At 35.8% G+C, this 27855-nt stretch overlaps 4 protein-coding genes across 5 annotated transcripts; 1 reads left to right on the top strand and 3 right to left on the bottom strand.

Annotated features, from left to right (window-relative positions):
- Positions 1–148: 148 nt before the first annotated feature.
- Positions 149–3812, bottom strand: LOC139770878 (leukotriene A-4 hydrolase-like). The gene is made up of 10 exons (XM_071703133.1): positions 3712–3812; positions 3162–3274; positions 2942–3084; positions 2742–2853; positions 2604–2672; positions 2050–2335; positions 1617–1918; positions 1202–1459; positions 811–1112; positions 149–743 (listed from the first exon to the last, which is right to left on the bottom strand). Exons 1-10 carry the CDS (start codon positions 3758–3760, stop codon positions 512–514), a joined length of 1866 nt encoding a protein of 621 aa, XP_071559234.1. The 5' UTR covers positions 3761–3812; the 3' UTR covers positions 149–511.
- Positions 3813–5494: 1682 nt separating this feature from the next.
- On the bottom strand, positions 5495–9068 carry LOC139770877 (leukotriene A-4 hydrolase-like). The gene is made up of 10 exons (XM_071703132.1): positions 8970–9068; positions 8416–8528; positions 8187–8338; positions 7986–8097; positions 7848–7916; positions 7283–7577; positions 6842–7143; positions 6431–6688; positions 6040–6341; positions 5495–5972 (listed from the first exon to the last, which is right to left on the bottom strand). Exons 1-10 carry the CDS (start codon positions 9019–9021, stop codon positions 5741–5743), a joined length of 1887 nt encoding a protein of 628 aa, XP_071559233.1. The 5' UTR covers positions 9022–9068; the 3' UTR covers positions 5495–5740.
- A 4265-nt stretch (positions 9069–13333) lies between these two features.
- Positions 13334–18468, bottom strand: LOC139770860 (serine protease inhibitor dipetalogastin-like). Of its 2 annotated transcripts, none has more exons than XM_071703113.1 (8): positions 18050–18468; positions 17722–17898; positions 17197–17340; positions 16675–16827; positions 15528–15692; positions 14825–15022; positions 14307–14468; positions 13334–13726 (listed from the first exon to the last, which is right to left on the bottom strand). In XM_071703113.1, exons 1-8 carry the CDS (start codon positions 18096–18098, stop codon positions 13620–13622), a joined length of 1155 nt encoding a protein of 384 aa, XP_071559214.1. In that variant the 5' UTR covers positions 18099–18468; the 3' UTR covers positions 13334–13619. The 2 variants fall into 2 exon arrangements, with proteins under 2 accessions (XP_071559214.1, XP_071559216.1); XM_071703115.1 differs by having other exon boundaries at positions 13334–13739; positions 18050–18459.
- A 1127-nt stretch (positions 18469–19595) lies between these two features.
- Beta'cop (coatomer subunit beta') lies at positions 19596–27490 on the top strand. Its single transcript, XM_071703120.1, has 8 exons — positions 19596–19762; positions 20263–20614; positions 20699–21637; positions 21706–21941; positions 22029–22367; positions 22452–23051; positions 23641–23946; positions 25221–27490. The coding sequence occupies exons 1-8, from the start codon at positions 19760–19762 to the stop codon at positions 25257–25259; spliced, it is 2814 nt and encodes a 937-aa protein (XP_071559221.1). The 5' UTR covers positions 19596–19759; the 3' UTR covers positions 25260–27490.
- The last annotated feature ends 365 nt before the right edge of the window (positions 27491–27855 follow it).

The raw sequence follows: 27855 nt of genomic DNA, 5'->3' as shown, positions 1-27855 counted from the left end.
AGATCATTGACGTCATGAGATCATTTACGTGTATCTACGATTCGATCATTTTGTCAGAAGCTAATATTTTAGTTAGGTATTCAAGTAATAATACGTGGTTCATTGGAAAAAACATGAAATTCAGAAACTTATGCAGATGTATTTGTTACGTACAAAAAATTACATTATAACGGTTAATTACAAGATATTTTGTATATAATGATACATTTTTGTTTTTATAAAATACGTTTTTTGACGATCCAACGGGAATTGTTATCATGCATCACAGCGAACCGATCTCCCTTCAATTGTTGACTCTGCAACTACTTAAACAAAGCAGCTACATAAACAATTCCTTACATTCCAATGAAATTATCTTATATCAAATGCGTGTTATAAAAATTTTTTTCCCTCATATTTGTTTCATAAACAGTTTAAAAACTTTTTTTTATAATAAATAAATAATTTTATATTACAATTACTAACAAGTTAGTGATTAAAACAGAAAATTAGGTTAATTATGACCAGATAATCATGATTTTAGATGTAGAATTTCGTCCAATTCTTTCTGGGTTTCATATAACATTTTTCCTTTATTACTCTTATATGTTTCGATCGCTTTTCGACGCATTCCTTCCCATTCGTACAAACGTTTAAATATAGGACATGCAATAAACGGCGAACAATATTCAATAGCAAAGTTCAAAGCTGAGTCAACTTTCTTAGCCCATCGAACTTTAATACACAATAGCAGCCAAAAGAATCTGTGAAATAAATGCGCTTTACGTTAAGCAAATGTGAATCACTCTGAATAAAGATATAAATATTTACCGTATTTTTGTATTATGTTCGTAATATTCCTCGAATTTGTAATGCTCTAAAATACATATCAGCTTCTTCCTGGTCAATTTCTCGTGAAAATCATGTAGGTAGTTTAAGAATAATATTCTCTCCACGTGTAAATTGATATTTCTATTTCTTAAAGCATCAGGTATATTATCGGTTTGACAATCCCAATTGACCCATTCTCTCGCTAACTCGCAATACTTTGTTTCCCATGCGGTTTTTTCCGGCATGATAGGTGGCAGAGGGTTATTACAGAACCACACGCACCATGCAACATCATCTAACATCTGAAAACATCATTAAAGTCGTTGTTTTTAAATGATAAAAATATGAATACTAGTGAAACTGTAGTTTGTATGTATAAAAGAGTAGTTACCTCCTTTTTGTCAGAAAAGTATTGATACAAGTAGATTTGCCAATCTTGAGTGCTTATACTTTTGAATGCAAATGCATTAAAATAAGATTTTAAAAATGGTTCGAATACTGAGGATCCTCCTAACATAATCTCTAGTTTCTCTAAAAGCATACATCCCCTTTCATATGGCACATATTGGGTAGCTTCAATAACGGGAAACAAACCTCCCAAATTGGGTAATAAGCATTTTGGCCAGGTGACATTTGTGGATTCTTGAATCTATCATACAATTTCAGAAAATATTGCAGAAAGAATGCAAGAATGTGTGTGTGTGTGTTTGTTTGTTTGTTTGTTTGTTTGTTGTGTATACATAGTAAGATTTTCTCATTTGGAAACATTATTTATTCTTTTGACTTAATTAAAGTTAATACCTTACCTTATATCGCAGATTGTATAGTCCTTTTCTTTTGAGAAAAGAGTTCATATCTTCAATCTGTATCAATAGTTTGCTTATAATTTTTCTGCTAATAAAAATACTGAAACTCTTATTTAACCACAAATGCTCATAATTCAAACACGTAACTAAACATCCTGCCCAGCTTTCTGAGATACGCTGAGCGAGTAAACTGATACAAGAATAATCTCCAGGCAATAGAATCGGCGAAATAAACATCACGCATGGACATTCTATTTCAAAATGGGCGATACTTGGTGGAAGCACACATATATCGTATCTACCTAGAAATATCATTTTATATGTAATATAACAAAAAATAATAACAGTTAGCAAAAAGGGAGGATTGTTTATTTAAAACTTATTGTATATATTTTAAATAAACAAATATCAACAAGTTTGGTTGATGTTTTACCCCAAACATAAGGTCCACACAAACTTTTGGCATCCTCCAACATGCATTCAATCGTATTAATGCCTGAACGGAACGTATGGCGAGCGGAAGTCAAATATGTTTTTTCGGCATATAGACTGCTCCGAGCATTAAGTTTTTCTATTTCTAATGCGCCCACAGCAATAATGACCGCATAAGATGGTACTGACTTATCTTGACAGAATTCGTATACGTCTCGCTCCGGACCCACGCATACATCTTGCAGAAGAGCGGACATTAGAACTGTAAATGTTTTTGGTACTGAAATCTAAACCATGAAATACATGTCAATAAAAATTAAATAGATACTTTATTTCAATTTAATTAAAATAAGACGGTTATAAGAAAATATAGGCATTTGAGTTTAAATACATTTGATTCATTTCTTCACTAATGCATTCTATCTTCTCGTAAATTTTTATTATTTTTATCAGTAATATCAATAATAATCAGTCACACGTCATTCTTTTTATGTAAATATTGTAAATGAATCAATGTGGAATGCATACAAATACTACCTGTGATTAAATTCTTACCTTAGCAGTGTATGTAAATTTGACTGACGGGGTATCCTGGCAGGGAAACCATGTTCTAGCATACATTAGCTGAAAAATCAGAGACTTTTACATAATCTATGTTAATATAAAAAAAATATTCTTATATAGTCGGTTTACCTTGTTGTTAGATAATAGAAAGGGATGTAAACCATCAGCAGTTTGTGCAGGTGTCAGCCAATGTAATGCAGAAGATTTTGAGGTTGTTTTATATTCTATCTGAATTTTATATCTGAAAATATCATATTGTGAGCGTATTCAACTTTCTAAATTAATAATTGTTAGTAATTGTACTTTTTTAAAAAATATCTTATACTTACTCAAAGTTATAAATAATATTAACAACTTGTGGTAACACTACGTGAATAGGACTTCCAAGAGCTGTATCATAATGATAAATATATAAAGGGTTGTCATCAATGTCTGCGACACTTGATATAACAAGTCCGAGGCGATCTAAAATCTAATATTACACATTCAACATTACATATTAACACCAGACAAAATTATTGTTCGATATGTAGGAAAACATTTTCTTACTATATAGTTAACTGAAGGTGTCCTTTCTATAGTTAAAATCGCTTTTCCTTTGAGAACTTTTTCATCAAAATCCACGTTCAATTCTAAATCGATATGTTTTACACGTGCCAATTCTTACAAATAAAGAAATACAGAAATTAAAATATATAAATAATGGATAATGATATATACATGTATTGAGGAAGTATATGACGAAAAATAATATATATTGCAATTATAAAATTATTATACAATTGTGTGTAGTATTATTTCTAAAATTTCTAAAACAAACAATTTTTATACTTTTATGCTCATTGTAAATTTAATATATTTTATGTGTTCAAGAAGGTGCGCAGAATGTTGTCAGTTAATTAAAACTGTGAAAGAATAATCTAATTTTGAAAATTATAAATTACTAAAAAGCTAAGGATATGTGCAGCAGTTTTGTCTTTTAAACGTATTAATAATTTTCGCAAATATTCCTTATTCTATTTCTTCAAAAAGAAAATAAGTAAATAAACTTATAATTTCATATATTACGTTTATATAGCTAATTAAATAATTGAAATACCTGGTTGCGCTAAAGAGTGTGGATCTATAGTGGTTCTTGAAAAATCCATTTTAGGGAATCGAGTTGTAGCCTTTGCAAATGACTTACGGTAATAGATCTTATGTCTAAACTGGCCTCACAAAGGAACAGTATTACTTTTAACTTCTACCCGTTTTCCTTTGTTTGGCAACATATTTTGTTTATTATAATGTCGGATGTCAAAGCAGGGCCGTGCGAAGAGAAACCTGCGTCCGGGACATACCATGAATTTGGCGCTCCCTTCCGCAGTTGAATAAAAGTTTGATCGGTAAAGTGACTTTTAGCGCCCCTCTGGCATCGACGCCCGGGATTTGGGCCACTTTCACCTTTTTTTTCGCATCGACCTTTGTCAAAATGACTGTGATTTCTCGCACATATACATATCCGAATTAGGTAAATTCAGTCAATCAAATTGTCATGGGCGTATTTCTTCTCTTTCTAATACTCAAATGCACTTTTGCTTTATTCTAAATAGATGGAAAGTAAAGGAATTGGTGATTAAGAAAGTATTTTACGTTCATTTAGTGCACCGGGCAAAATTATCTTTTTCGTTAGATTTTCAATCTTTTGGACTGCTTACCGTGTTAAGGTCATTTTCGAGGAGAAAGAGGGGGTGAGGTTATAAGTCAGCCAAAAGCCGTGTATTATTATTATTGTCGTGCTCCAAAAAATAGGCTTCACATGATATGCACACACATATATAGTGGACACGTAATATTTAACGTAATTTAAAGTAAATGTCAAATATTGTATTTAATGCATCACAATCAAGTTAATTACTACTAAACAATCGATATGTTACAGTTCTCCGTTGCTCACATTACTCAATCCTGCAATTCATGTACATACATAATCTGAAATTGATTGAAAAGTTATAAGTATCTTGATAGACGCAAAATTGTATCATGTTATAAAATTTATTTTTATTGAAAGACATACAAGGAGGTATCAGATGCCTGCAAATTCCACAAAGAGAATATACGTTTCATTAAAAAATTCTCATTTACTAAAAATGAATATTATGAAAAATTGTTTCCCTAAATCTATCATTTCAATAGAAGTGTTAATCAATTAATTGAATGTATTAATGAAATCACTAATTATCCATTGAAACGGATCATGTTGTACTACGTCACAGAACGGCATGTAGCATGCTGCCTGCCGAGTTCACACAACATACAGATTTCGAGATAATTGTAGTGACGACTCCGCCCCGATCTCCCTTACGTTTATGTTTGCAAAGAAAGTTATGTTTGGAAATAATTATATGTTATATTTTATTTAATTCTAGCGCACAAATTCGCTGCGAAGCGAATAATTTCGTATCGCAGACTTTTCTTTAGTAATTGAAATTTATCGAACGACAACCATTAATGGGATTGTCAAAATCCGTAAGGGATAACGTCTTAGCTGTCACGAAAGTGATAGACAATAAAAATTGATCCTCTAGCATCAATTATAGATATTACAAATTAAAAAAAGGGACTAGACATATTAATATCAGCAATATGCATTATAAATTTTTCTTGAAGCCAGAATATGAAGTAATAATTATTTTCACCTTATATAATAATTATTTTTTATCAAGTAGACAAAGTTTGAGCTATGCTAACGTAATTAATCAAGAAGTTAGATCATTGACGTCATGAGATCATTTACGTTTATCTATGATTCGATCATTTTGTCATAAGCTAATATTTCAGTTAGGTATTCAAGTAATACGTGGTCCATTGGAAAAAACATGAAATTCAGAAACTTATGCAGATATATTTATGTTACGTACAAAAAATTACATTATAACGATTAATTACAAGATATTTTGTATATAAAGATACATTTTTGTTTTTATAAAATACGTTTTTTGACGATCCAACGGGAATTGTTATCATGATTTATATGGGAACATAAACAGTTCAAAAACTTTTTTTTATAATAAATAAATAATTTTATATTACAATTACTAATAAGTTAGTGATCAAAGCAGAAAATTAGGTTAATGATGACCAGATAATCATGATTTTAGATGTAGAATTTCGTCCAATTCTTTCTGGGTTTCATACAACATTTTTCCTTTATTACTCTTATATGTTTCGATCGCTTTTCGACGCATTCCTTCCCATTCGTACACACGTTTAAATATAGGACATGCAATAAACGGCGAACAATATTCAATAGCAAAGTTCAAAGCTGAGTCAACTTTCTTAGCCCATCGAACTTTAATACACAATAGCAGCCAAAAGAATCTGTGAAATAAATGCGCTTTACGTTAAGCAAATGTGAATCTATCTGAATAAAGATATAAATATTTACCGTATTTTTGTATTATGTTCGTAATATTCCTCGAATTTGTAATGCTCTAAAATACATATCAGCTTCTTCCTGGTCAATTTCTCGTGAAAATCATGTAGGTAGTTTAAGAATAATATTCTCTCCATGTGTAAATTGATATTTCTATTTCTTAAAGCATCAGGTATATTATCGGTTTGACAATCCCAATTGACCCATTCTTTCGCTAACTCGCAATACTTTGTTTCCCATGTGGTCTTTTCCGGCATGGTAGGTGGCGGAGGGTCATCAAAGAACCACACGTCCCATGCAACATCATCTAACGTCTGAAAACATTATTGAAGTCGTTGTTTTTAAATGCTAAAAATATGAATACTAGTGAAACTGCAGTTTGTATGTATAGAAGCGAAGTTACCTTTTTTTTCAGACGAAAGTATTGATACAAGTAGTCCTTCCACTCTTGAGTGTTTATACTTTTGAATGCAAATTCATTAAAATAAGATTTAAAAAATGGTTCGAATACTGACGGTCCTCCTAACATATTCTCTAGTTTCTCTAAAACTATACATCCGCTTTCATATGGCACATATTCGGTAGCTTCAATAACGGGAAACAAACCTTTCAAATTGGGTAATAAGCATTTTGGCCAGGTGAAATTTGTGGATTTTTGAATCTATCGTACAATTTCAGAAAATTTTGCAGTGAGAATGCAGGAATGTGTGTGTGTGTGTGTGTTTGTTTGTTGTGTATACATGGTAAGATTTTCTCATTTGGAAACATTATTTTTTACTTCATTCTTTTGACTTAATTAAAGTTAATACCTTACCTTATATCGCAGATTGTATAGTCCTTTTCTTTTGAGAAAAGAGTTCATATCTTCAATCTGTATCAATAGTTTGCTTATAATTTTTCTGCTAATGAAAATGCTGAAACTCTTATTTAACCACAAATGCTCATAATTCGAACACGTAACTAAACATCCTGCCCAGCTTTCTGAGATACGCTGAGCGAGTAAACTGATATAAGAATAATCTCCAGGCAGTAGAATCGGCGAAATAAACATCACGCATGGACATTCTATTTCAAAATGGGCGATACTTGGTGGAAGCACGCATATATCGTATCTACCTAGAAATATCATTTTAAATGTAATATAACAAGAAATAATAACAATTAGCAAAAAGGGAGGATTGATAATACGCAAAGTTAAAATTTATTGTATATATTTTAAATAAACAAATATCAACAAGTTTGGTTGATGTTTTACCCCAAAAATAAGGTCCACACAAACTTTTGGCATCCTCCAACATGCATTCAATCGTATTAATGCCTGAATGGAACGTGTGGCGAGCGGAAGTAGAATATGTTTTTTCGGCATATAGACTGGTCCGAGCATTAAGTTCTATTTTTTCTAATGCGCCCACAGCAATAATGACCGCATAAGATGGTACTGACTTATCTTGACAGAATTCATATACGTCTCGCTCCGGACGACATACATCCACGCGTACATCTTGCAGAAGAGCGGACATTAGAACTGTAAATGTTTTTGGTACTGAAATCTAAACCATGAAATATATGTCAATAAAAATTAAATAGATACATTATTTTAATTTAATTAAAATAAAAAGTTTATAAGAAAATATAGGCATTTGAGTTTAAATATACATTTGATTCATTTCTTCACTAATGCATTCCATCTCCTCGTAAATTTTTATTATTTTCATCAATAATATTAATAATAATCAGTCGCACGTCATTCTTTTCATGTAAATATTGTAAATGAATCAATGCGGAATGCATACAAATACTACCTGTGATTAAATTCTTACCTTAGCAGTGTATGTAAATTTGACAGACGGGGTATCCTGGCAGGGAAACCATGCTCTAGCATACATGAGCTGAAAAAACAGAGATTTTACATAATCTATGTTAATGTAAAAAAAAATATGCTTATATAGTCGGTTTACCTTGTTGTTAGATAATAGAAAGGAATGTAAATTATCAGCAGTTTGCGCAGGTGTTAGCCAATGTAATGCAGGAGAGGTTGAAATTGTTTTATATTCAATCTGAATTTTATATCTGAAAATATCATATTGTGAGCGTATTCAACTTTCTAAATTAATAATTGTTAGTAATTGTACTTTTTTTTTTAAATATCTTATATTTACTCAGAGTTATAAATAATATCAACAGCTTGTGGTAACTGTACGTTAATAGGATTTCCAAGAGCTGCAATATCAACATCTATATCATGACAATCTAAAGGTTTGTCATCAATGTCTGTGACATTTAACACAACAAGTCCGAGACGATCTAAAATCTAATATTACACATTCAATATTACATATTAACACCAGACAAAATTATTGTTCGATATGGAAGAAAACATTTACTTACTATTTGGTTAACTGAAGGTTTCCTTTCTATAGTTAAAATCGCTTTTCCTTTAAGAACTTTTTCATAAAAATCCACGTTCAATTCTAAATCGATATGTTTTACACGTGCCTCTTCTTACAATTAGAAAGATACAGAAATTAAAAAATATAAATAATATGTAATGATATATACATGTATTGAGGAAGTATATGACGAAAAATAATATATATTGCAATTATAAAATTATTATACAATTGTGTGTAGTATTATTTCTAAAATTTGTAAAACAAACAATTTTTATACTTTTATGCTCATTGTAAATTTAATATATTTTATCTATTTAAGAAGGTGCACAGAATGTTGTCAGTTATTTAAAACTGTGAAAGAATAATCTAATTTTGAAAATTATAAATTGCTAAAGAGCTAAGGATATGTGCAGTAGTTTTGTCTTTTAAACGTATTAATAATTTCCGCAAATATTCCTTATTCTATTTCTTCAAAAAGATATAATAAGTAAATAAACTTATAATTTTATATATATTATGTTTATGTAGCTAATTAAATAATTAAAATACCTGGTTCCGTATAAGAGTGTGGATCTGTAGTAGATAATACTGAAAAATCCATTTTAGGGAATCGAGTTGTAGCCTTTGCAAGTGACTTGCGGTAATAGATCTTTGTCTAAACTCGCTTCACGAAGGAGCAGTATTAGTTTTAACTTGTGACCGTTTTCCTTTGTTTGGTAACATTGTGTTTATTATAATGTCGGATGTCAAAGCAGGGCCGTGCGCAGAGAAAACTGTTCCCGGGGCATAGCATGAATTTTGCTCCTCCCTCCCCTTGACGCCAGTACTCGGCCCCTTTCGCCTCTTCTTTTCGCACGACCCTGTGTCAAATTGACTGTGATTCCTCGCGCATAAACATATCCGAATTAGGTAAATTCAGTAAATCAAACTGTCATAGGCCAGTATTTATAGTCGGATCTTATTTCACGACCATCTTAAGTAATGTCTTAGGATGCTAATACGGCTCTGTGATTGGTTCATAACATCTTAAGTACAATCTTGAAGGATGTCATGAACCAATCACAGAGCCGTATCAGCAACTTAAGACATTACTTAAAACAGTTTTGAAATAAGGACCGACTTCTCTTTTTAATATTCACAGTTAGTTAATATTAGAATAAACATGAATGTAATGATTATTTGTGTAAATTTAAATTATCAAGTAAAGGAATGCATCATGAATACACGAATACATGAATTTAACTAGAAATGTGCGATTACAAAATATTCGTGATAAATCGAACGGCTACCCTCATATTAATGGGATATTAATAATTAAAATTTTTTAAGCACTGCAGAAAAATGATAAAACTATTTTTAAATTTTATATTATACCTATAATAGATATAGATATATTTTTCAGTATAATGTTTTTTAAAATCTCACTATTATCGGGTTTAACTCATCTCGAACAGTTGGTACCTGAGAAACATTTGTACTCGTACATATAATAATCTTTAATATAATGAATGTATTTTATATTATAGCTATTAAATATATGTCTTTGTAACTACTATTAAGAATCCATGCATTTTTCAGTAAAACATTATTCTTAATAATGAGAGAACATAATTTTTTTCACAAATTTTAATAATATATTAATATTTTAAAAATGTGATAAAGATAGTAAATCGTCATTGGCACGCTGCAAGAATTATTATCAAGAGCGGTCTGGAAGATTCGGAATTTATTTCCTTCTGTAGCGGGACCGCCTTGGTAGCTTGACGGATCACTTAACTCTTCTTTGCGGATGAGCCTTGCGGAACTCGACGTAGAATCAGTGCACAATAAGCTCGCTCTCCACCATGATTTAGTCTTCTTTATATCGGATATTAACCAGCGTATCATTCAGCCACGGGATTTTGATGTGGTCAAACTGATGGGTCAGTTAATCATCCTTGAACGCGATAAAAGCGTAATAATTTTTCTCTATTTTTTAAAGTTTATAAAGTCTTAAAGAGTAAAGTTTTAAAGGCAGTCATTTGTATACGTTTATTGATAGACCGTTTAGTTTGTATGTTATCGACATCAAGTATAGACGCGTTTTCATGAAAAGCGCAGAATATGGAATTTTTTTATTGATTATCGTCAGAATGGAGTTAAATCATGTGTCGTCAAAACTGCTCAGTTTCATCGAAGGATGCGAGAAAAAATTGATCTCACATAATACTAAAATTCGATGCTATAAATTAAAATGATTTTTTTTTAAATTCTAGAAAGATATATATTACTCGCATGTGCATTTGACACGAAACACCTGTCTCTTAATTACAGTCCGCTGTAAACACAAGTGTAATAAAACATTAATTAATTGGAAGTAATGGGACATTAATTCTAGCATGACATTCATTTGTGCTGACAGAAATTGTTCGAAGAAAAATTCACCTTACAACATTATCGTGTCTGGTTGACGTAATACAAGCAAAATGATCCCGAGGAAAATTTTTGCAATGAGGGTTCTCATACCTGACCGCATTATGCGCACGAACGTTAAGACCGCAAAATCAGTAGGAAGAAAATAAAAATTATATCTGACTCATTGTGAAAAATTACAGCGTACAGAATTTTATTCACAGTCATGCAACGTATATTCGCGTACATTCAGTTATTCGAGAAGTTACGATTTATCTATTATTCTTCACTTTAAACTTAGTTTTTAATATTTGCAAAGACATTTTTTATTTCTACAGTTATTTAAATAGGAAATATAGAAAATTAATAACTATTACATATTGATCGATATTTATCTAATAAAATAAGTATTTCAATATGTTTAATACAAGTAGAAAATTAATAATGCGAAAAATTATTAATGACATGAAAATGACACATTTATACAAATATATAAAATACATTATACATTATACATTATACAAAAAGAGAAAAATATTTTATATAAAGTAAGAATGAGTTTTATCTAGCATTGAAAATTGCTAACTAATATCAAGTTAAATTTTAATATTAAAAAAACATTTTATTTCGGCAAATATTTTATATTATTATTTTAAAATACAGTAGTTTTTACTTTTCGGTTCTTTTTTTTTTGGTAAAAATTGTATTTTTTTTTTAACGTATTGCATGTACAGAAAATATATATTTACATTGTTCCTTGTTTTTCAACATGCACGTATTTTATTAAAAAATATATTCTCTCACTTGTCGTTCTTCCTAACTGAAGCTCTAAAATTGCACACGCACATTATAATTTAATTTTCGTCATAATTAAAATATAAATCCTTACAAAATAGCATTAATTGATTTCTTCGACGAGTAATTAAAGAAATTACTTCTCTCCCTCCCTCTCTCTCTCTCTCTCTCTCTCTCTTGCGCGCGCGCGCATGCGCTTTCTTTTTAGAAACGTACTCTAATAAATTCTTAAATGCACGATAAAACCAAAAATATATAAAAGTTAAAAAGATCGCTTACCGTATATTCTCGCTTCGTTGCTCCGCGAAAGGAAAATTCAAGAAGATGCGATCTTTCCTTGACTTTCGCCTTTGACTCGTGGCGCACTTTTTTTATGAAACATTATATCTCGACATTGCCTTGATCTACATCGTGGAGTACAATTCTTTCTTGAACGCGTCTGATCTGTAATATCTAATATCTATATGCATTATTTAGAGAAAAAAAAACGGAGAATAGGATATAATAAAGATTTTAAAAAATAATCCACATGTGCTGAAAAATAATATTGTTTCAAAAAACAATTTTAATCATGCTAATCGCAATCACATTTTTAACAAAGGCGACTTTTTTAAAACACCGTTATTAAATCTTAAGGTTTAGAATAAAACATATATAATTATTTCGTGTTCTTTTTGTATGAAATATAGACAGAAAAGTTTATGCAAAAATAGTAATCAAAATTTAGTTTCAAATTGTTGAAATTATTTTAAGATATAACAAAAGAATGGTATTATAAATTGTCCATTGCTATTTAAATTTTCAATATCAGAGGATGATTCTTCTTGATATATTTCATAACGCGTTATACACAGTGGATAAGAGATCGATGCGAAATTGATATACTCTCTTTACCGAATAAACCGGTAAGAATTTCTCTTAAAAGTGAGGTGCGTATAAATTATTCAAACGTCTTTATAATGTAACGCGCTGTCGCGTTCGTTTTCCTCTTCCTCCGCCTGCATTTCATCTTGCGTATCTTTTACGGGACCGCGGCAATCGTTCAAAAAATAGCTCTGAAGACGACCTTAACCCTTTTAAAATAACATCTGTTTCTCCGTCTCTCTCTATCTCTATTTCGGAACGGCGCGCCGTTGCATTACGTGGAAACACTGCACCGTTCAGATAAATTATAGATGACGTTCTACGAGATTACCTTGCATCATGCGCACATCCCGCAGGGATGACTGATCCGCATAGTCATTTGGGCTTAGCGAACCCGCCGACCCGAGCTCGATACATTGCGGACACTCACATGCATTTGCACGTCATATACACCTACATACACATCTCTGCGAGCGATAGTACAATAAACTTTTAGGGGTAAATGGAAGCGAGGTACAATGTAATTTTTAAATAATAATTGAATAATAAGAAGTATGAAAGACAAACTCATATACGTTTTATACAATTGGAACGATGAGATAGCGAGTGCTAAAGCTTATCTTTATTTATGTTCCTTAATTAAAAAAAAGGTCACGCTCACCAGTATTCACAATTGAACAAACGAACAGTGTCCTCGGTGTATTTATGGTCTTATCGATTCTCTCTAACATTTGCCATGCACACGAGAGAGGTTGGAAAATTTAAAAAGGAATCGAGATGTAGTCGAGAGAATTAAATTTTTTGTACTAGATTACATTTAAATTTTTCTTAACGTATAATATAACATAAAATTAACAGATTACTTAAGGAAAATTTTGTATCGCGTATTTATTATCAAATTACGCTCCAGTCAAAATCTTGGTTTTTTATAATAAGAATAAATAGGACAAATAAATATAATTATTCCTAAAGAGCGATAAAATTAAAAGTTATTGATATTTTCTACATACCTATATATACATTGATATTTTCTGTTCTTAATATAGAGTCATTTTCTTATACAGTTCATGTTTCATGTAAAAGTCTTTCTATTTCTTATTTGTACATCGTTTGAACTTGGAGAAAGCTTTTGATTTTCCCACACATGATTCAAGTTTCTTGACACTTTTCGACCGTAATAATGTATAACTTCTTCCACGCTTGATATTCTTCCGCATAATTCCTGACAATGTCTTCGTTAGCATGGACCGTCGTGCCTGTAAGCAATATCTACAAAAAGGAGAACGTCTCGTTATTCAGCTTTGAATGTTCAATCGGTCTATCGATCGAGGAACACTTTTGTCTCGAGAGAAGTAAACGATATCTCTCCTACATTCTCCACATCGTCGCGTTGCAACACTCGAGAATGCACGGGACATGATCTTAATCGATGTCGTCAACGTCGCGCACGAATATCACGATTTGTTCTATGACGTAATTTTGCACGCTCAATAGAATTTATCGCGCGAGATCGCTCCTTCCGCTGTTTGACGCGCGCGCGAGGCGTCACGGCGCCAGGACACTTTCGCGTACGTAACAAGATGTAGCTCAGATAGCTCCGAAAATTGCTGTAAGATTGCGTTTTTCCTGTTATGTCGAAAAACCACGTCTGCACAACGAGACAAAACCGAAATTACGCGAGGCGCGCGCGTAATTTTACGCGGCGTAAGCAAAGTTAATGAGCGAAGAGGATCCCGAGTGAAAATACCTTCGTTTGCGCGAACGCGAGCATTACGATGTGGCAGGAATTCGTCCGGGGATTTATCATAGACGCGCCGTATGATTTACAAACCTCACCTTTTTCCGGGGAGCGTAATTTAGCGCACCACAGGGCCTCCGGGCTCACGTAGGACCTGCCGTCGGTGCCGCACACCGGCTGTCTGTGCTCCTCTTCCGGTACCGAACCGCAAGGATAGTCGTCCGGTCCGGAACACGATCCGTGATGCCTCAGAAACACATCTGCGGGATACATGATATCATTGTCCTCGTGTAATAATTCAAGTTTGTGAAAAATTAATGATGCGAAATGGAAAACGTAAATCTTGGAGTACAGCGATTTTTTCCCCCAAACTTTCGTTCGCACGAAAATCGTGAAAGTTATACTGTCGCTTCGTACAAAAAGTTTACCGAAATTCAAACAATCCTCGAATATTTTTTGAATAATTCGAGCATAATTAAAATGACTGAATTTTTCAAGAGATAATCAATGATGTATTTAAACAATTGAACCGACACACTTGGATGCGCTTGGAAATGGCAGTTTGTCCAGCGTCGAGTTCTTTCTCTTTCCGTCTCTCTTACGATGCAAGACTCACATTTATCGTGACGAGTGTGGCATTGCAAGTGATGTATACTCTGATACGTGCGACCGTCGTTCCCGCAAACCTGGTCGTCCGCGGTGAAGCCGTCGTTCACGTATTCGCCGTTTGGCAAAATTGTCGTATTCGTGTGCGCCTCAATGCAGGATTCGTGGCTGTGCGTGCCGCATTCCCCGTTAGAAATTACTGTTAAATCTGAATTAAAGAAAGTAAGCTACATTCGCAGACTTTCTGCATCAAAAAGCAAACTACAACTACACTCCTCGAATTAAAAAATAAACTGTTCGCGGACTTTGAACTAGTATTGAAGAATGAAGAAACACATTAAACACACCATATAGCGTAAATAATTAAATAGTTTTTGCATAAAAAAAATTATTTCTATATTCTTTGACCAATAAATGAAAATTTCTATATTAAAACGAGCAAAATCTGCTTACAATTAGTGAATTTTTGTATTGAATATTCGTCAATAAAAGTTATCTCAAATCTTGAACAAAATAAAAATAAATTTTTTGTCGTATAGATTGATTATGCTTAAATTAACTTACTATAATTTCCAATTATATAAAATGAAATTTTATCAGTATTTTAACAATCATTTGGAGAAAATCGATTCGAAACTCATACAAGCATCCGTCAAGAAAATTTGTAAAAATTATTTGTCGATACTTTTACAGTAGAATATATTATTACGTACGTGGCTGATAGCAAAGAAAGATAAAAGGATTTGGATAAGTGACTCCATCCGACGCGCAGACCGGATTCCACTCGTATCTCGCTTTCGCGAGGTCACAAACCGCCGCGCCATAAAGCTGATGGACAAATTCCACCCGGCAACCGCCGTCGTGAATAATTTGCAACGCTAGAAAAATAAAATAGATTCTGAGGCTGTGTGCTTCAAGATTAATCAAACATGCAACACCCAAAAAAAAGTATTCTATTTACAAAGTGAAATTTCCTGTAATCCTATATTCTAAGCAAAAACTTTTACAGAAAGAGTATTCCTCTGTCAATAAAGTGGACTATTCATCAAAAATCTATTACATATTATTCTAACGGTTTTCCTCTTGTATTAAGAGGAATATGTTTACTTGAAACGGAATATAATCTGTATACAAGAGGAAAATGATATTAAGAAGAGCAAGATTGTAAATGCAAGACAAATTCCTCTAATTGTAAAAATATTGTGCTTAGAATATTTTCCTCTTGATTTTAGAGGATTCCTCTTGAGGCCATATATAAGAGTAAAATCCGCTAAAATTTAGAGGATTCCGCTAAAACTGAGATTATTTTTTTTTGGGTGAATAAAATGCGATGCGCACACGATATTTTTCAACGATTAGTTCTTCGTGTGATTTTCGTATTTATAAATTTAAAATTTAGTTTTACGATTATCACTTTAGTTTTTATACTTTAAAGATTATCTCAGTGTCGCGTTTATTTTCATCGCGCATATTCTGATTAATTTCGTATATATGATTACGGTACCTATATTTCGCTACGATCGTCCCGTGCATTAATGAAGTTAATAGAAAATCGCGTTTGAATCTGCATGGCCGTCGCGGCGACGGGCAACTCGATTCGGATGTAAATCGTAATCCATCGTCCGCAGAGGGATAACCGGGTTGTGCCGACGAAACATTTAGTTCAAAGCGGGGACTCTAAATTAATTCAGCACCGTCGCGTCGCGAGACTTAAGAGAGCGCGCGCGAAGGTACCGGCGCGGCGCGGAGCGCGGCGGCCGCGGCGGGCGGAGGAGTTTGAGCGTTATTTCCGACTACTTGCCGGCAATTAGGCGAATCATAACTAAACGCTTCCGCGTAACTTTCGTCGTAATCCCTTACCGGGATTATATCGTTGCAGGCACTTGAGCTGCGCCGCGTTTGGATAAGTGAATCCGCTACTAGCGCAGACCGGATTCACTCCGTAATATTTGGTGCCGCCACGGTAACAGTCATCGTCCTGGGTGCACTCCGTCATCGGCACGGCTGTCAAATCTGAAACGGATCACGAAAAAAAAATTCAGATGTGCGGTGAACTCTGCTTCGCGATTTGCGAAAATACGATCCATCGAAATATCAGTATATCTTTCGGATTTTTAAGAGAATCAAGGCTTCCTAAATTATCGGTATATAGCCAGCAAGAAATGCAACATAATAAGGCAAACGGTGAAAGATATTTCTCTTGGTAAACAGAAATTTTTAATAAATTTAGGAAATTTTTAAAAAATACGGAAAAAGAACGTTACGACGCAGATTAAAGTTAGCGTCCGAACTTTGTCAGCTTTAATTTAACAGTAACATAAAGTAAATACAAATATTAAATATACGTGAAAAACGAGACGATTAATATCGCCAGGTACTTACTTCTCGATTGCCTCTGACGAACGCATAGCAGAGATTGCGTATTAGTGTAAATCTTGTGATCCGAGCCGCAAACTGGCTCGTAATACAGATTGACGCTACAATATTCTTCGTTCTCCAAGCACGGACCGGCATGCAACGTGGTAACTGTAAAGAATTTTACCTTATTATTAGAAAAAACAGTCGAACAGTATTTTTTACTCGTGCAAACTTCTTCGCAAGACTTGCATTATGTATTTCTAATTCATCAGCATCTCATTATTATTTCAAAAGTCAACGTGATTAATATTTTTTAACGCGTCACTATCATGTCATTAATTTCTGTCAATATATGAAAATTAATACATTTTAAGAAATTAATGACGTACTTAAGAAACACTTTGCTTTTGATTGACGCATAATGTATTATATGTATATTTGTGGGGAGCACGACTTATATTAACATCTCATTGTAATTCAAGAATTATGATATAATTTTTAAGGTATCGTCAGTAATTTTTTCTAATTGAAAAAGAAAGATTAACTTACCGGTTTCGCGGCTGTGATGATTTTTACAATCTAAGTAAAGACTATTAGCGTACGTCACACCGTCGTCGCCGCATATCGGACCGCCGTATATATCCGGTTTGTCGAAAATCGTACAGTTCTGATATAATGCCATCTTGTCGTCCAAGGTAAGCGCAAGCCCCACTCTATCGTGCATCCCTGTAAGATTTTTAGTTTTTTTTTTTTTTTTGCAAATTGTTTCGTATCTTTTTTCGTATTTTATCGGAGAGAAATATATATCTGTGCATGAGATCAATTAATAAAATTCGTATTAAACTCGGCGAGGAGATATCAATGAAATTTGAGTTACCGGAAAAAAGAAGAGGAAGAAGAACGTAGCGCGCAAGTGAAAACGACATTATACGCTGCGAATGCAGATTGCAGTTTCGAACGTTGAAGAAGCCGTCGCAACTATGTCCGCTCGTGCACCTGCTGCGCCGCTTTTATTTTTTTCCTCTCGATTGGATATATTGTTATGCATTCCTCTCCCGTCGTAATAATCAGGGAAATTCAATATCGAAAACGTGTCACTGCCAGGCAACGCTAGCGAAATCAATCGTAACAAATGCGTCATTATTGATCCTCCGCCGCCAATTTGTCCACGCTGATTTAAACGTGATCTGTCATGTAAATTAATATTTTGTCGCGTAAAAACACGTCATGAATAAACGTGTTTTGCGTAATACGTCTGTTATCGGCGAATTAGTCAGCGTCAAAAACGTGTGACGCATAATGGCAAAGAAAGTAGAGATGGAAGAGAACGGAAAAGCAGTGAAAAGGGAACGGGAGAAAGAGAGAGAGCTTATTCTTAATAATATTTTATAATTATTTGTAAATATTATCATGCGGATATTGTATAATTACAACAAAATATTAATAAAGCTATAGTTCCATTTGTATTGTAACTTTCCCATTTCGTACATGGAAACAAAAAGAACAGAAGACCAAAACATAAAAATGAAAATAAACAGACACGACGTGATGATGAAGTAAAAATAAATGTCGCGGTCTATTAGGCCTTGCACAATAGAGCGCATATTAGGAATAAGAATAAATATGAAATATTAAGATGTATAAATATAGAAATATTCCCGCAATAAATATTAAACGTTAGAATATGTTAATGTAGAAATATTTCTATATTTATTTCTTATATTTCATTCTTTTCCATTGTACGTTACGTTTAATTACAGTTATTTCTAATTCTGATTCCTAATATTTAACATTTATTCTTATTCCTGATATGTGCTCTCTGTGCCTTAGTTTGAAGATTTTTTTTACTAATTTTTTAGGTGTGCTGTAGCATAATTTACATTATCGACAAATAAATATCTACGTTATCAACAGATGATTGCAACAGATAATTATCTGCATTACCAATACAAGAATAATCAATTATCCATCGAGTGCAATATTATCTACTGAGCGAGTCTTCTTTTCAATGCACACTCGCATGATCTCACTTCTAAATATCAAAAGTATTAGGGCCTGAGCAGAATAGCTGACTTATAATTTCAAGACAGTGTTTTATGCTTTAAATCTTTGTTTTTAGCAACGCACAATACTGTCTTGTGTCTCAAGTCTTAAACGAGTGTACAAAGTGTCAACATTGTAAGACTTGAGACATAAGACAGTATTGTGCGTTGCTAAAAACAAAGATCTAAAGCATAAAACACTGTCTTAAAATTATAAGTCAGCTATTCTGCTCAGGCCCTTACTTTTTTTAGGGCAAACTTGACGTTCGCCCTCTATACTAACGAGATATACAATTAATAACTCTTTAATAATGTTTTGTCGATAATTGCAGACAGTTCGAGATCACGCGCTCAAAAGATATCGTACAGAATTTGGATGAGTAACGTCACTTGCCGTGCGCGGGCGCCATTTTCGCTCGTGGCCGAAGCCACGTCTCAACTTCATGGCAGGAGTATCGTGTATGGGGCTCCGTTAATACAATCACGGCGATAATTTCGATACCTGCGATACGCGGTGGACGCGGCGAATAATCAACGGCAACAAGATGGTACGTAGATAAACGGTAACGATAATGCAAGGAGAGTACGAGTCAACTCGCAACAATACTCGGAGTAACAGTACTCGTGCGCTCGTCGCGTTGACATTTGTTCCCGAGACACGTCAAAACATCTCTCAAAACCGCTCCCTTCTCAGGATGACGAAAAATTTACTTGCGTAGCGTAACCAGCTTCCTCGCACGAAAAGCGTCTCGTTTCTTTTCCGCGCGAATTCCCGGAGAGGAAAATTAAATTTAACACGAACCTCAAACGTAACGTTTGACATGAAAACCACTGTAGGATGACAATCTTATCAATCATCAATTTAAAAAAAAAAAGCATACAGTATGGATCTCGTCGCGCAACAAATTGTATGGATTTAGTTCTAGTTCAGAGTTTATCTTTTTTGTCCCTCCAACGTGGAGTAAAGAAGATATAAGCTCTGAACTGGCACAGGCACTGCCAGCAATAAAAAAAACAGACCCTAAATCCAAGGATTCTCTTTCCTTAGCCTTTAAGATTAGACATCAAGCGGAAGCTGACGGCCAGGTCGGACAGAGTGAAGAGCGTGGATCTTCACCCGACCGAGCCATGGATGCTGTGCTCGCTGTATCAGGGCAACGTCAACATCTGGAACCACGAGACGCAGACCCTGGTGAAGACGTTCGAGGTGTGCGATCTGCCGGTAAGAACGGCCAAGTTCGTGCCGCGCAAGAACTGGGTCATCACCGGCTCCGACGACATGCAGATCAGAGTGTTCAATTACAACACTTTGGAGCGCGTTCATTCGTTCGAGGCTCACAGCGATTACGTCAGATGTATAGCCGTACATCCGACACAGCCGTTCATACTAACGAGCAGTGGTAAGTTAGACGACGATCCTGTTTGTCCGTCAAGCTTATGCTTATTCCTATAATTTATACAATATCAATGTTTCTCTTATGTAGACGATATGTGGATAAAATTGTGGAACTGGGAGAAGTCCTGGATCTGCCAGCAAGTATTCGAGGGTCACACGCACTACGTCATGCAGATCGTATTTAATCCGAAGGACAACAACACTTTCGCCAGTGCGTCCCTGGACAGAACTGTCAAAGTGTGGCAGCTCGGCTCGCCGACAGCTAATTTTACCTTGGAGGGTCACGAGAAGGGTGTCAATTGCGTAGACTATTACCACGGTGGCGACAAGCCGTATCTGATATCGGGTGCCGACGACAGATACGTCAAGATATGGGATTATCAGAATAAGACCTGCGTACAGACACTGGAGGGCCACACGCAGAACATCTCCGCCGTGTGTTTCCATCCGGAATTGCCGATCGTTCTCACGGCCTCGGAGGACGGTACCGTCAGAATATGGCACGCGGGAACGTACAGATTGGAGTCCTCCCTCAACTACGGTTTCGAGAGAGTGTGGACCATAGCGTGCATGCGAGGCTCGAACAACGTTGCCATTGGGTACGACGAGGGTAGCGTTATGGTAAAAGTCGGCCGAGAAGAACCGGCCGTTTCGATGGATTCGCTTGGCGGAAAGATCGTGTGGGCACGTCACAGCGAGATCCAGCAGGTGAACTTAAAGGCGTTGGGCGAGGAGGCGCAAGACGGAGAGCGGCTGCCGTTGGCTGTCAAAGATATGGGCGCCTGCGAGATATATCCGCAGACCATACAGCACAATCCGAATGGTCGATTCCTGGTGGTCTGCGGCGATGGGGAGTACATTATATACACGTCAATGGCACTGAGAAACAAGGCGTTCGGACAGGCGTCGGAATTCGTGTGGGCGGCGGACTCGAGCCAATACGCAGTGAGGGAGAGCAACACGACGGTGAAGGTGTTCAAGAACTTCAAGGAGAAGAAAAGCTTCAAGCCAGATTTCGGAGCGGATGGTACGACATCTTTTATCTCTCCGTCTCTTCGTGCCGACTTGACTCCTATATATCGTTGTCGCTTGCAGGAATTTTTGGTGGATTTTTACTCGGCGTATCGTCCGGATCTGGGCTCTCCTTCTTTGACTGGGACACGTTAAAGTTGATCCGTCGCATAGATATACAACCTACGCATGTGTATTGGGCAGAGAATGCCTCGCTGGTGGCATTAGCTACGTCAGATCAATATTTTATACTGAAATATCAGGCGGATGTTGTCGGTAATGCCACAGAAAACGCTGAGGACATTGAAAATGCATTTGATGTACGTTTGTATGCTTAATTGCTTTAGCAAGCTTTTGTGTGTTTTTTATCTTCCAGTTTTAAGTAATATTTTAAATAATATTTTTAGATGGTAGCGGAGATGAGCGAAGTGGTGAAAACCGGCTTATGGGTCGGCGACTGTTTCATCTATACTAACAGCGTCAATCGCGTAAATTACTTTGTCGGCGGCGAAGTGGTCACTGTCTCTCATCTGGACAGACCGATGTATCTGCTGGGATATGTACCGAGAGACAATAGATTATATCTTTGCGATAAGGAACTGTCTGTCGTCTCGTACGCCTTGCTCCTATCAGTGCTAGAATATCAGACCGCGGTTATGCGAAAAGATTTTGAAACTGCCAATAGAGTATTGCCGACGGTCCCGAAGGAACATCGAACGCGAGTGGCTCACTTCTTAGAAAAACAGGTGTGTAATTTAGTGCGATATTTATATTGTTGCATTAATTATGATTTATTGAAAACTGTTTTTATCTTCGTCTCCATCTTACAGGGTTTCAAAGAACAAGCTCTAGCGGTATCGACGGATCCCGAGCACAGATTCGAGCTGGCGCTCGCACTAGGAAATCTCGCAACCGCGCATACTCTCGCCAAGGAAGCGAACAGCCAGCAGAAATGGCGGCAATTAGCGTCCCTCGCCACGCAAAAGGGAAAACTCTGTTTGGCGCAAGAATGCTTGCACCAAGCGCAAGACTTCGGTGGCCTATTGTTACTAGCTACCAGCACGGGAAACGCGGATATGATACAGAAGCTTGGCGCGGTAGCGGACGAAACGGGAAAGAACAATATTTCCTTCTTGTCGAACTTCATATTGGGCGACGTGGACAAGTGTCTTGACGTCCTAATCAAGACGGACAGAATTCCCGAGGCCGCGTTCTTCGCCAGGACATACGCGCCCAGTAAAATCTCCTCTATCATCAAATTGTGGAAGGAGAAACTGTCGGCGGTGAGCGAGAAAGCCGGACAGAGTTTGGCGGATCCCGAGCAGTACGAGAATCTTTTCCCCGGATACAGAGAAGCCCTGAAGGTGGAAAAATTCTTGCGGGAAGAAAGCAAGAGAAAGATTCCAGCTTCTGCATTTCCTACCGTTACGGTACGATCGTATTATTTATAAATACTAACGATATTAACGTATCGTTGATAAGAATCAAATATTAGAATCTCAGTTATCGAAATGGATCTCGAAATGAAATGTCGAGATACGCGATTAGTAGCGCGTTAAGCCGATTGATCGAAAAACAATAAACTGTGATCGCATTAATACGACGCAAATCGTCTCGCTGAGACCAATCTGGTACTCGTCTCAATCTCGAGCGACAGGTATAATAACAACAAAAGCGCCGTGAAGGAGTTGAATAATATTTTTATAGAGGTACTCATAATCACGTGATAAAATCGGGTCACGCTCGTTACTGATAATAAAAAAAAATCTTACGTCCCCGCATCTTTGTTATCGCGTAGTTACAGCTCGAGAGAACTATATAAAATCGATCTCGCGCTTGCCGATAAATCTTACGTTTCGCCGACAAAGCTATCCGCCGTGTCATTACGAAACAAAGATAATTAATAATCACATAAAATATTTTAAAGAATATATATATTTGCGTATACGTATTATTGTTACGTATAGATGCGTTACAAAGAAATTGTATGACTAAACATGTTGTATATTAATTTTATAGTCTAATGTCGAGCGGAATCCGTTGGAGGAGATGTTGGCCGCCGAGCAGTCGGGCGCATTTCAATATCAGGGCATTCACAGCATCTCCGAGCTCGAGGAGAAGCCGACTGAAGCGATGCTCGACAGATTACAAGATCTTTCAATATCGGGAATAAAGGACTTCCTAAGTAAAGCAACCACGTCCACCGTGAAGCCAGAAGTACCTGAGAAAGCAACGACGAAGCTCGCGAGTAGTGCCAGGCCTCTCACGATGGACGACGACGATCTAGACATCGATCTGGAGATCGACGATAACATCGATACTACAGTGAGTGTGGTATATTATTTGTAATATTTCTAAAATAGTTCTTGATGCGTATGCAAGCGCACACACAAGTATACGAAAATTTTAACTCTGCCTCCGTTCTCTAAATATGTCTCGTTTCTTCTTGTTCCGTTTGTTTCGAAGGACATACATTTTATAATTAGAAGCATTTTGAATATTTTACAATTAAAAATGATCGTTTTATCTTAAACCGATAATCTATGTACAAAACTTGTAATATAAGCATCAAACCTCGCAATCGTAAGATCGTTGAAGATAAGCCAAAAGCGAAAAAGGCGCGAACAAATAAGAGTTGGAGGGCGTACAATTAGGCGACGGTTTAATACTCTTAAATATGGACGTAACTTTAGACGGGTATAGCATTACGAAAACACGTCGAGAAAGGGGCTGCATGACGTACCTACATACCATATACATGCATAAATCCCATGCACGTGCAGGATACACCGATATGCACGTCTTATTTACATAACTCCAATATATGTATATCATGGAGCAAATAGAAATGTAACGCGATTAATGCGTCGCTAAAAACCAATAAATCGCGGTGCAAATAATGAAAATGTAAATGACAGTAATGCAAAAAATGGCGAAACAATTTAATCTACTTAGCAAAACATCCCAGTCTATTTAGATGATCTCGTATTAACGACGCTGTGAAATTAATGCATATATTTTTTTTTGGCAAATTAACTCACTCTCCCGAGAAGAATTTATATACATATTTAGATTTATACAAGCCTCATCTATATCAAAATGTATCTGTATCTGTGTGCATACATGTTCAATGCGAAAATCGGCGACAGATCATTAAGCCCGGTCCCGGTGTAACTGATACGAGCGCAGGGAGAACAGTGGTACGCACTCTCTTTCTCTTTTTCTCTGCGAGCTTTTGCGAAAGGCCTCGGGGGCTTGTTTGCTGCGAGGCAGTCACGCCGCATTTTGTTTACAGACTTGTTGCCATAACACACGACTCCCGAGTCGAACCGTACCCCTCCTACTATAAGGTTCCGACCATTACTACGTTTTGTCACGCTCTGCTTCCTTTTTTCCATTCACTCGATGGTGCATTTAGGAATACCTGCGTTTCGATATTTCTCGCTTTTATGATTTTAAGGGAGAGAGAGGGAGAGAGAATGTAAAATCCAAATTATTTTTTAATTATTTTGTAAACGCAATGATTATACATGTCCCGCAGCAGTTTGCTTGAGTATTGGGGAACGTTTGTAAAATAACTGAATTATTTTCTGTTTCAGGGTGTCAATCTCGATGATGATCTCCTCGAAGAAGATTAACCGTTGAAACAGGAGCTGAATGGCGTACATCCATCGTACTTTCATTCTCCTTCTGTTATCAGTCATTCCCCAAGAGAAGAAGAAAACGATGAGAGTCGTTTAGACTCGAGTATTAAGATTATAAAATTTATCCCTGTGCGCAAGTATGTTTGTATCACTGCATGAATTAACAAAGGTAACGCAGCGCGTATTTTCCGGTTGGCACCAGCGAATGATTGAAAGTTAAATATATTGTTAATATAACGGGAAGTATAATATGTGCTCCTGTACTTCTCATACTTATCTCCGTTTTATTGCGAACGTTTTTCCGTTTCCTTATTCCTAAACGCAAAACAGTAAAAGCATTTCATTTATTTATTTATTGAAACGCATAGTATAGCGTATTTCTAAGAATGAGCAGATAAAAAAATATTTATTAGCAATGATTTCTTGACGCCAATCAGTCCAGTTATACGTCTAAGTTTCAGGATTTTTTTTAAATTAAATTTTGAAGACACAAATAAGTGACGCGATATTATTTTTCGTTTAGTTTGAAGCGGATTTCAAGCGGAGTTTTAATTTAGAGCTTATTAGACGGATAAATCACAAATATCCGATTTGTTTTGAGAAGTCACGAATGTCGGACGATGAACTCTTTCATTCGCGCGAAAGGGATCCTAAATTTGCCGAGAAACAAGCGCCGTGCATTTCCAACTTTGGACATCAGCTGCGCGTATTCGTCACGTTGCATTTTCCTTCGGGATTTTCGGGCCGGCCGGGAGTGCGTGCGTAAAAGCCGGAGTCGAATCGATACACTCGTACGTGTCACAAGGTGCCGGGGGGAAAAACAAAGAGGCGCAGTTAGCACGAGCCGTACGTGCCCGGCCGTGCACTCACGAAAGAGGGAACGGGCGTGCGTGTTGAGGCAAAATATACTCGTTATTAACGCCAACAGGAAAAGGAGGTGCGAAGAGTTAAACTTATCTGAGTAACCGAGGAAATAGCGCAATTTTTTTTTCATATAGAGAGAGTAAACACGATGTTAATGTATCGTAATTTTTTTTTTTTTTATTTGACTGCGCAATATTGTTCTTCACGCGCGTTCTTATTTGCATGTTTCAAATAGACCTACATGTTTGCCGGTAAGCAACATCCCCCTCATATGTAAAATACAAAATCAATGTAGCGTAATTATAATATAATTATTTTAAAACATCGATGTTAAAATATTAACGTCGTAATTAATTAAAATGTCGACGTCGCTGAATGTAAAGTAAACATCCAACGCAAGCGTGCGTGATTACTCCGCCGATATCCGGAACGTTCCTACGTGTACGGGACGCGAATTCAAAGCGCGACGCGTTGTTTTAATAACGTCCACCGATCAAAACGATAATTCTCCCATTCCGGCCGATGTCGGATCGGAGTGCGTCAGCCGTCGGCGCGGAGAGGTGCGTTTCTTTACGCGCTGAAACGCACTCGTTGCAGATCCTCGGCGGAACGACGACGCTGAGGTCGGCGTTCTCGAATTCGAGCCTCGCTCGCCCGATCGCAAAAACGCACGAATAAGCTCCCCGGGTTTGTCGCATGCACGCCATGCACGCGCATTGCAACTCGGGTTTCCGACCGGTGGAACGACAATGAGAGAAAGAGCCGCAGTAGATCGGCCGAATTATCGCGCTCATGACGATATCATGTATTATTGCGTGCGAATATATCTGTCGCAGGGATTTCGTGTAATTAGTTTTTTTTTTCGCAAAATTCCTAGAGAATCCACAAGAAACCGTGATATTGTGGTATGAATAAAAATTACACAATTTTACTAGTGATTTAGCAAAATTCTAGGTTCTGTTAGTGAAATTGTGAGCAGAAATTTTTATTAATCTATATTTATAAATATAAATATAATTATATAACGTTATATTTATAATTTTTATTCATTCCACAATATCCCGGTTTTTTGTGGATTCCTTAGAGATTTTGTAACGAATTACACGAAATTCCTGCGACATATCCATTTGGCGTTTCGCGAGAATAATAATAATCATTGTTACAATGCACAAAAATTTGAAACCGATAAGTCTCATAACGACGAAAGACATGAAGAAATGAGAAAGAATTGCTCCTCGCTGATCTTTTTTTTTTGCTCGTACATAAAAACAATTTTTATTACGATCCTTAGACGCGCGTGTTCACATTCTTAAATATTGTACATATAAAATACAAAATAAAATAAAATTTTCTAATATTAATATTATTAGATACTATATGTCCATAATTTAGATATCAATAAAACATCAACGGATCTTCTCAGGTTGTTGACAAAATAAAATAAAATTTTATAATATTAATATTATTAGAGAGAGAGAGATAACATATATCCATAATTTACAATTAGATATCAATAAACATCAATTGATCTTCTCCGGTTGCTGATAAAAAGAGACACGTCGCATAAACCACGTTTATATATAATTCAATATCAAAGTAGTTATATCAAGAAAAATGATATTATGATCTTTGAAACGTGTCCGGCGAACAAGTCGCGCGATCTCAAAGTAATCGAAGCACGATTGCAACTTCTTCGACTGACATTCACGCGATGCACGGCCGCCTG

Source organism: Temnothorax nylanderi, unplaced genomic scaffold (assembly GCF_030848795.1).
Source record: "Temnothorax nylanderi isolate EJ_2023f unplaced genomic scaffold, tnyl_v1.0 TNYL_tig0033_pilon, whole genome shotgun sequence".
In the NCBI taxonomy this organism is placed as follows: Eukaryota; Metazoa; Arthropoda; class Insecta; order Hymenoptera; family Formicidae; genus Temnothorax; species Temnothorax nylanderi.
This window is presented reverse-complemented; position numbering and strand designations above follow the sequence as displayed.

Coding starts and splice junctions, on each gene's coding strand:
- LOC139770878 (XM_071703133.1), bottom strand. CDS start 3,760: ATGGATTTTTCAAGAACCACTATAGATCCACACTCTTTAGCGCAACCA. Junction 3,275..3,711: donor ACACTCTTTAGCGCAACCAG/GTATTTCAATTA, acceptor TTTATTTGTAAG/AATTGGCACGTGTAAAACAT. Junction 2,673..2,741: donor TTCTATTATCTAACAACAAG/GTAAACCGACTA, acceptor CTGATTTTTCAG/CTAATGTATGCTAGAACATG.
- LOC139770877 (XM_071703132.1), bottom strand. CDS start 9,021: ATGGATTTTTCAGTATTATCTACTACAGATCCACACTCTTATACGGAA. Junction 8,098..8,186: donor GATATTATTTATAACTCTGA/GTAAATATAAGA, acceptor TGATATTTTCAG/ATATAAAATTCAGATTGAAT. Junction 5,973..6,039: donor GAACATAATACAAAAATACG/GTAAATATTTAT, acceptor TTTATTTCACAG/ATTCTTTTGGCTGCTATTGT.
- LOC139770860 (XM_071703113.1), bottom strand. CDS start 18,098: ATGTCGTTTTCACTTGCGCGCTACGTTCTTCTTCCTCTTCTTTTTTCC. Junction 15,693..16,674: donor CCTGCAACGATATAATCCCG/GTAAGGGATTAC, acceptor TTATTTTTCTAG/CGTTGCAAATTATTCACGAC. Junction 14,469..14,824: donor CCACACTCGTCACGATAAAT/GTGAGTCTTGCA, acceptor TGTATCCCGCAG/ATGTGTTTCTGAGGCATCAC.
- Beta'cop (XM_071703120.1), top strand. Junction 20,615..20,698: donor GTTCATACTAACGAGCAGTG/GTAAGTTAGACG, acceptor TCTCTTATGTAG/ACGATATGTGGATAAAATTG. Junction 23,052..23,640: donor CTGCATTTCCTACCGTTACG/GTACGATCGTAT, acceptor TTAATTTTATAG/TCTAATGTCGAGCGGAATCC.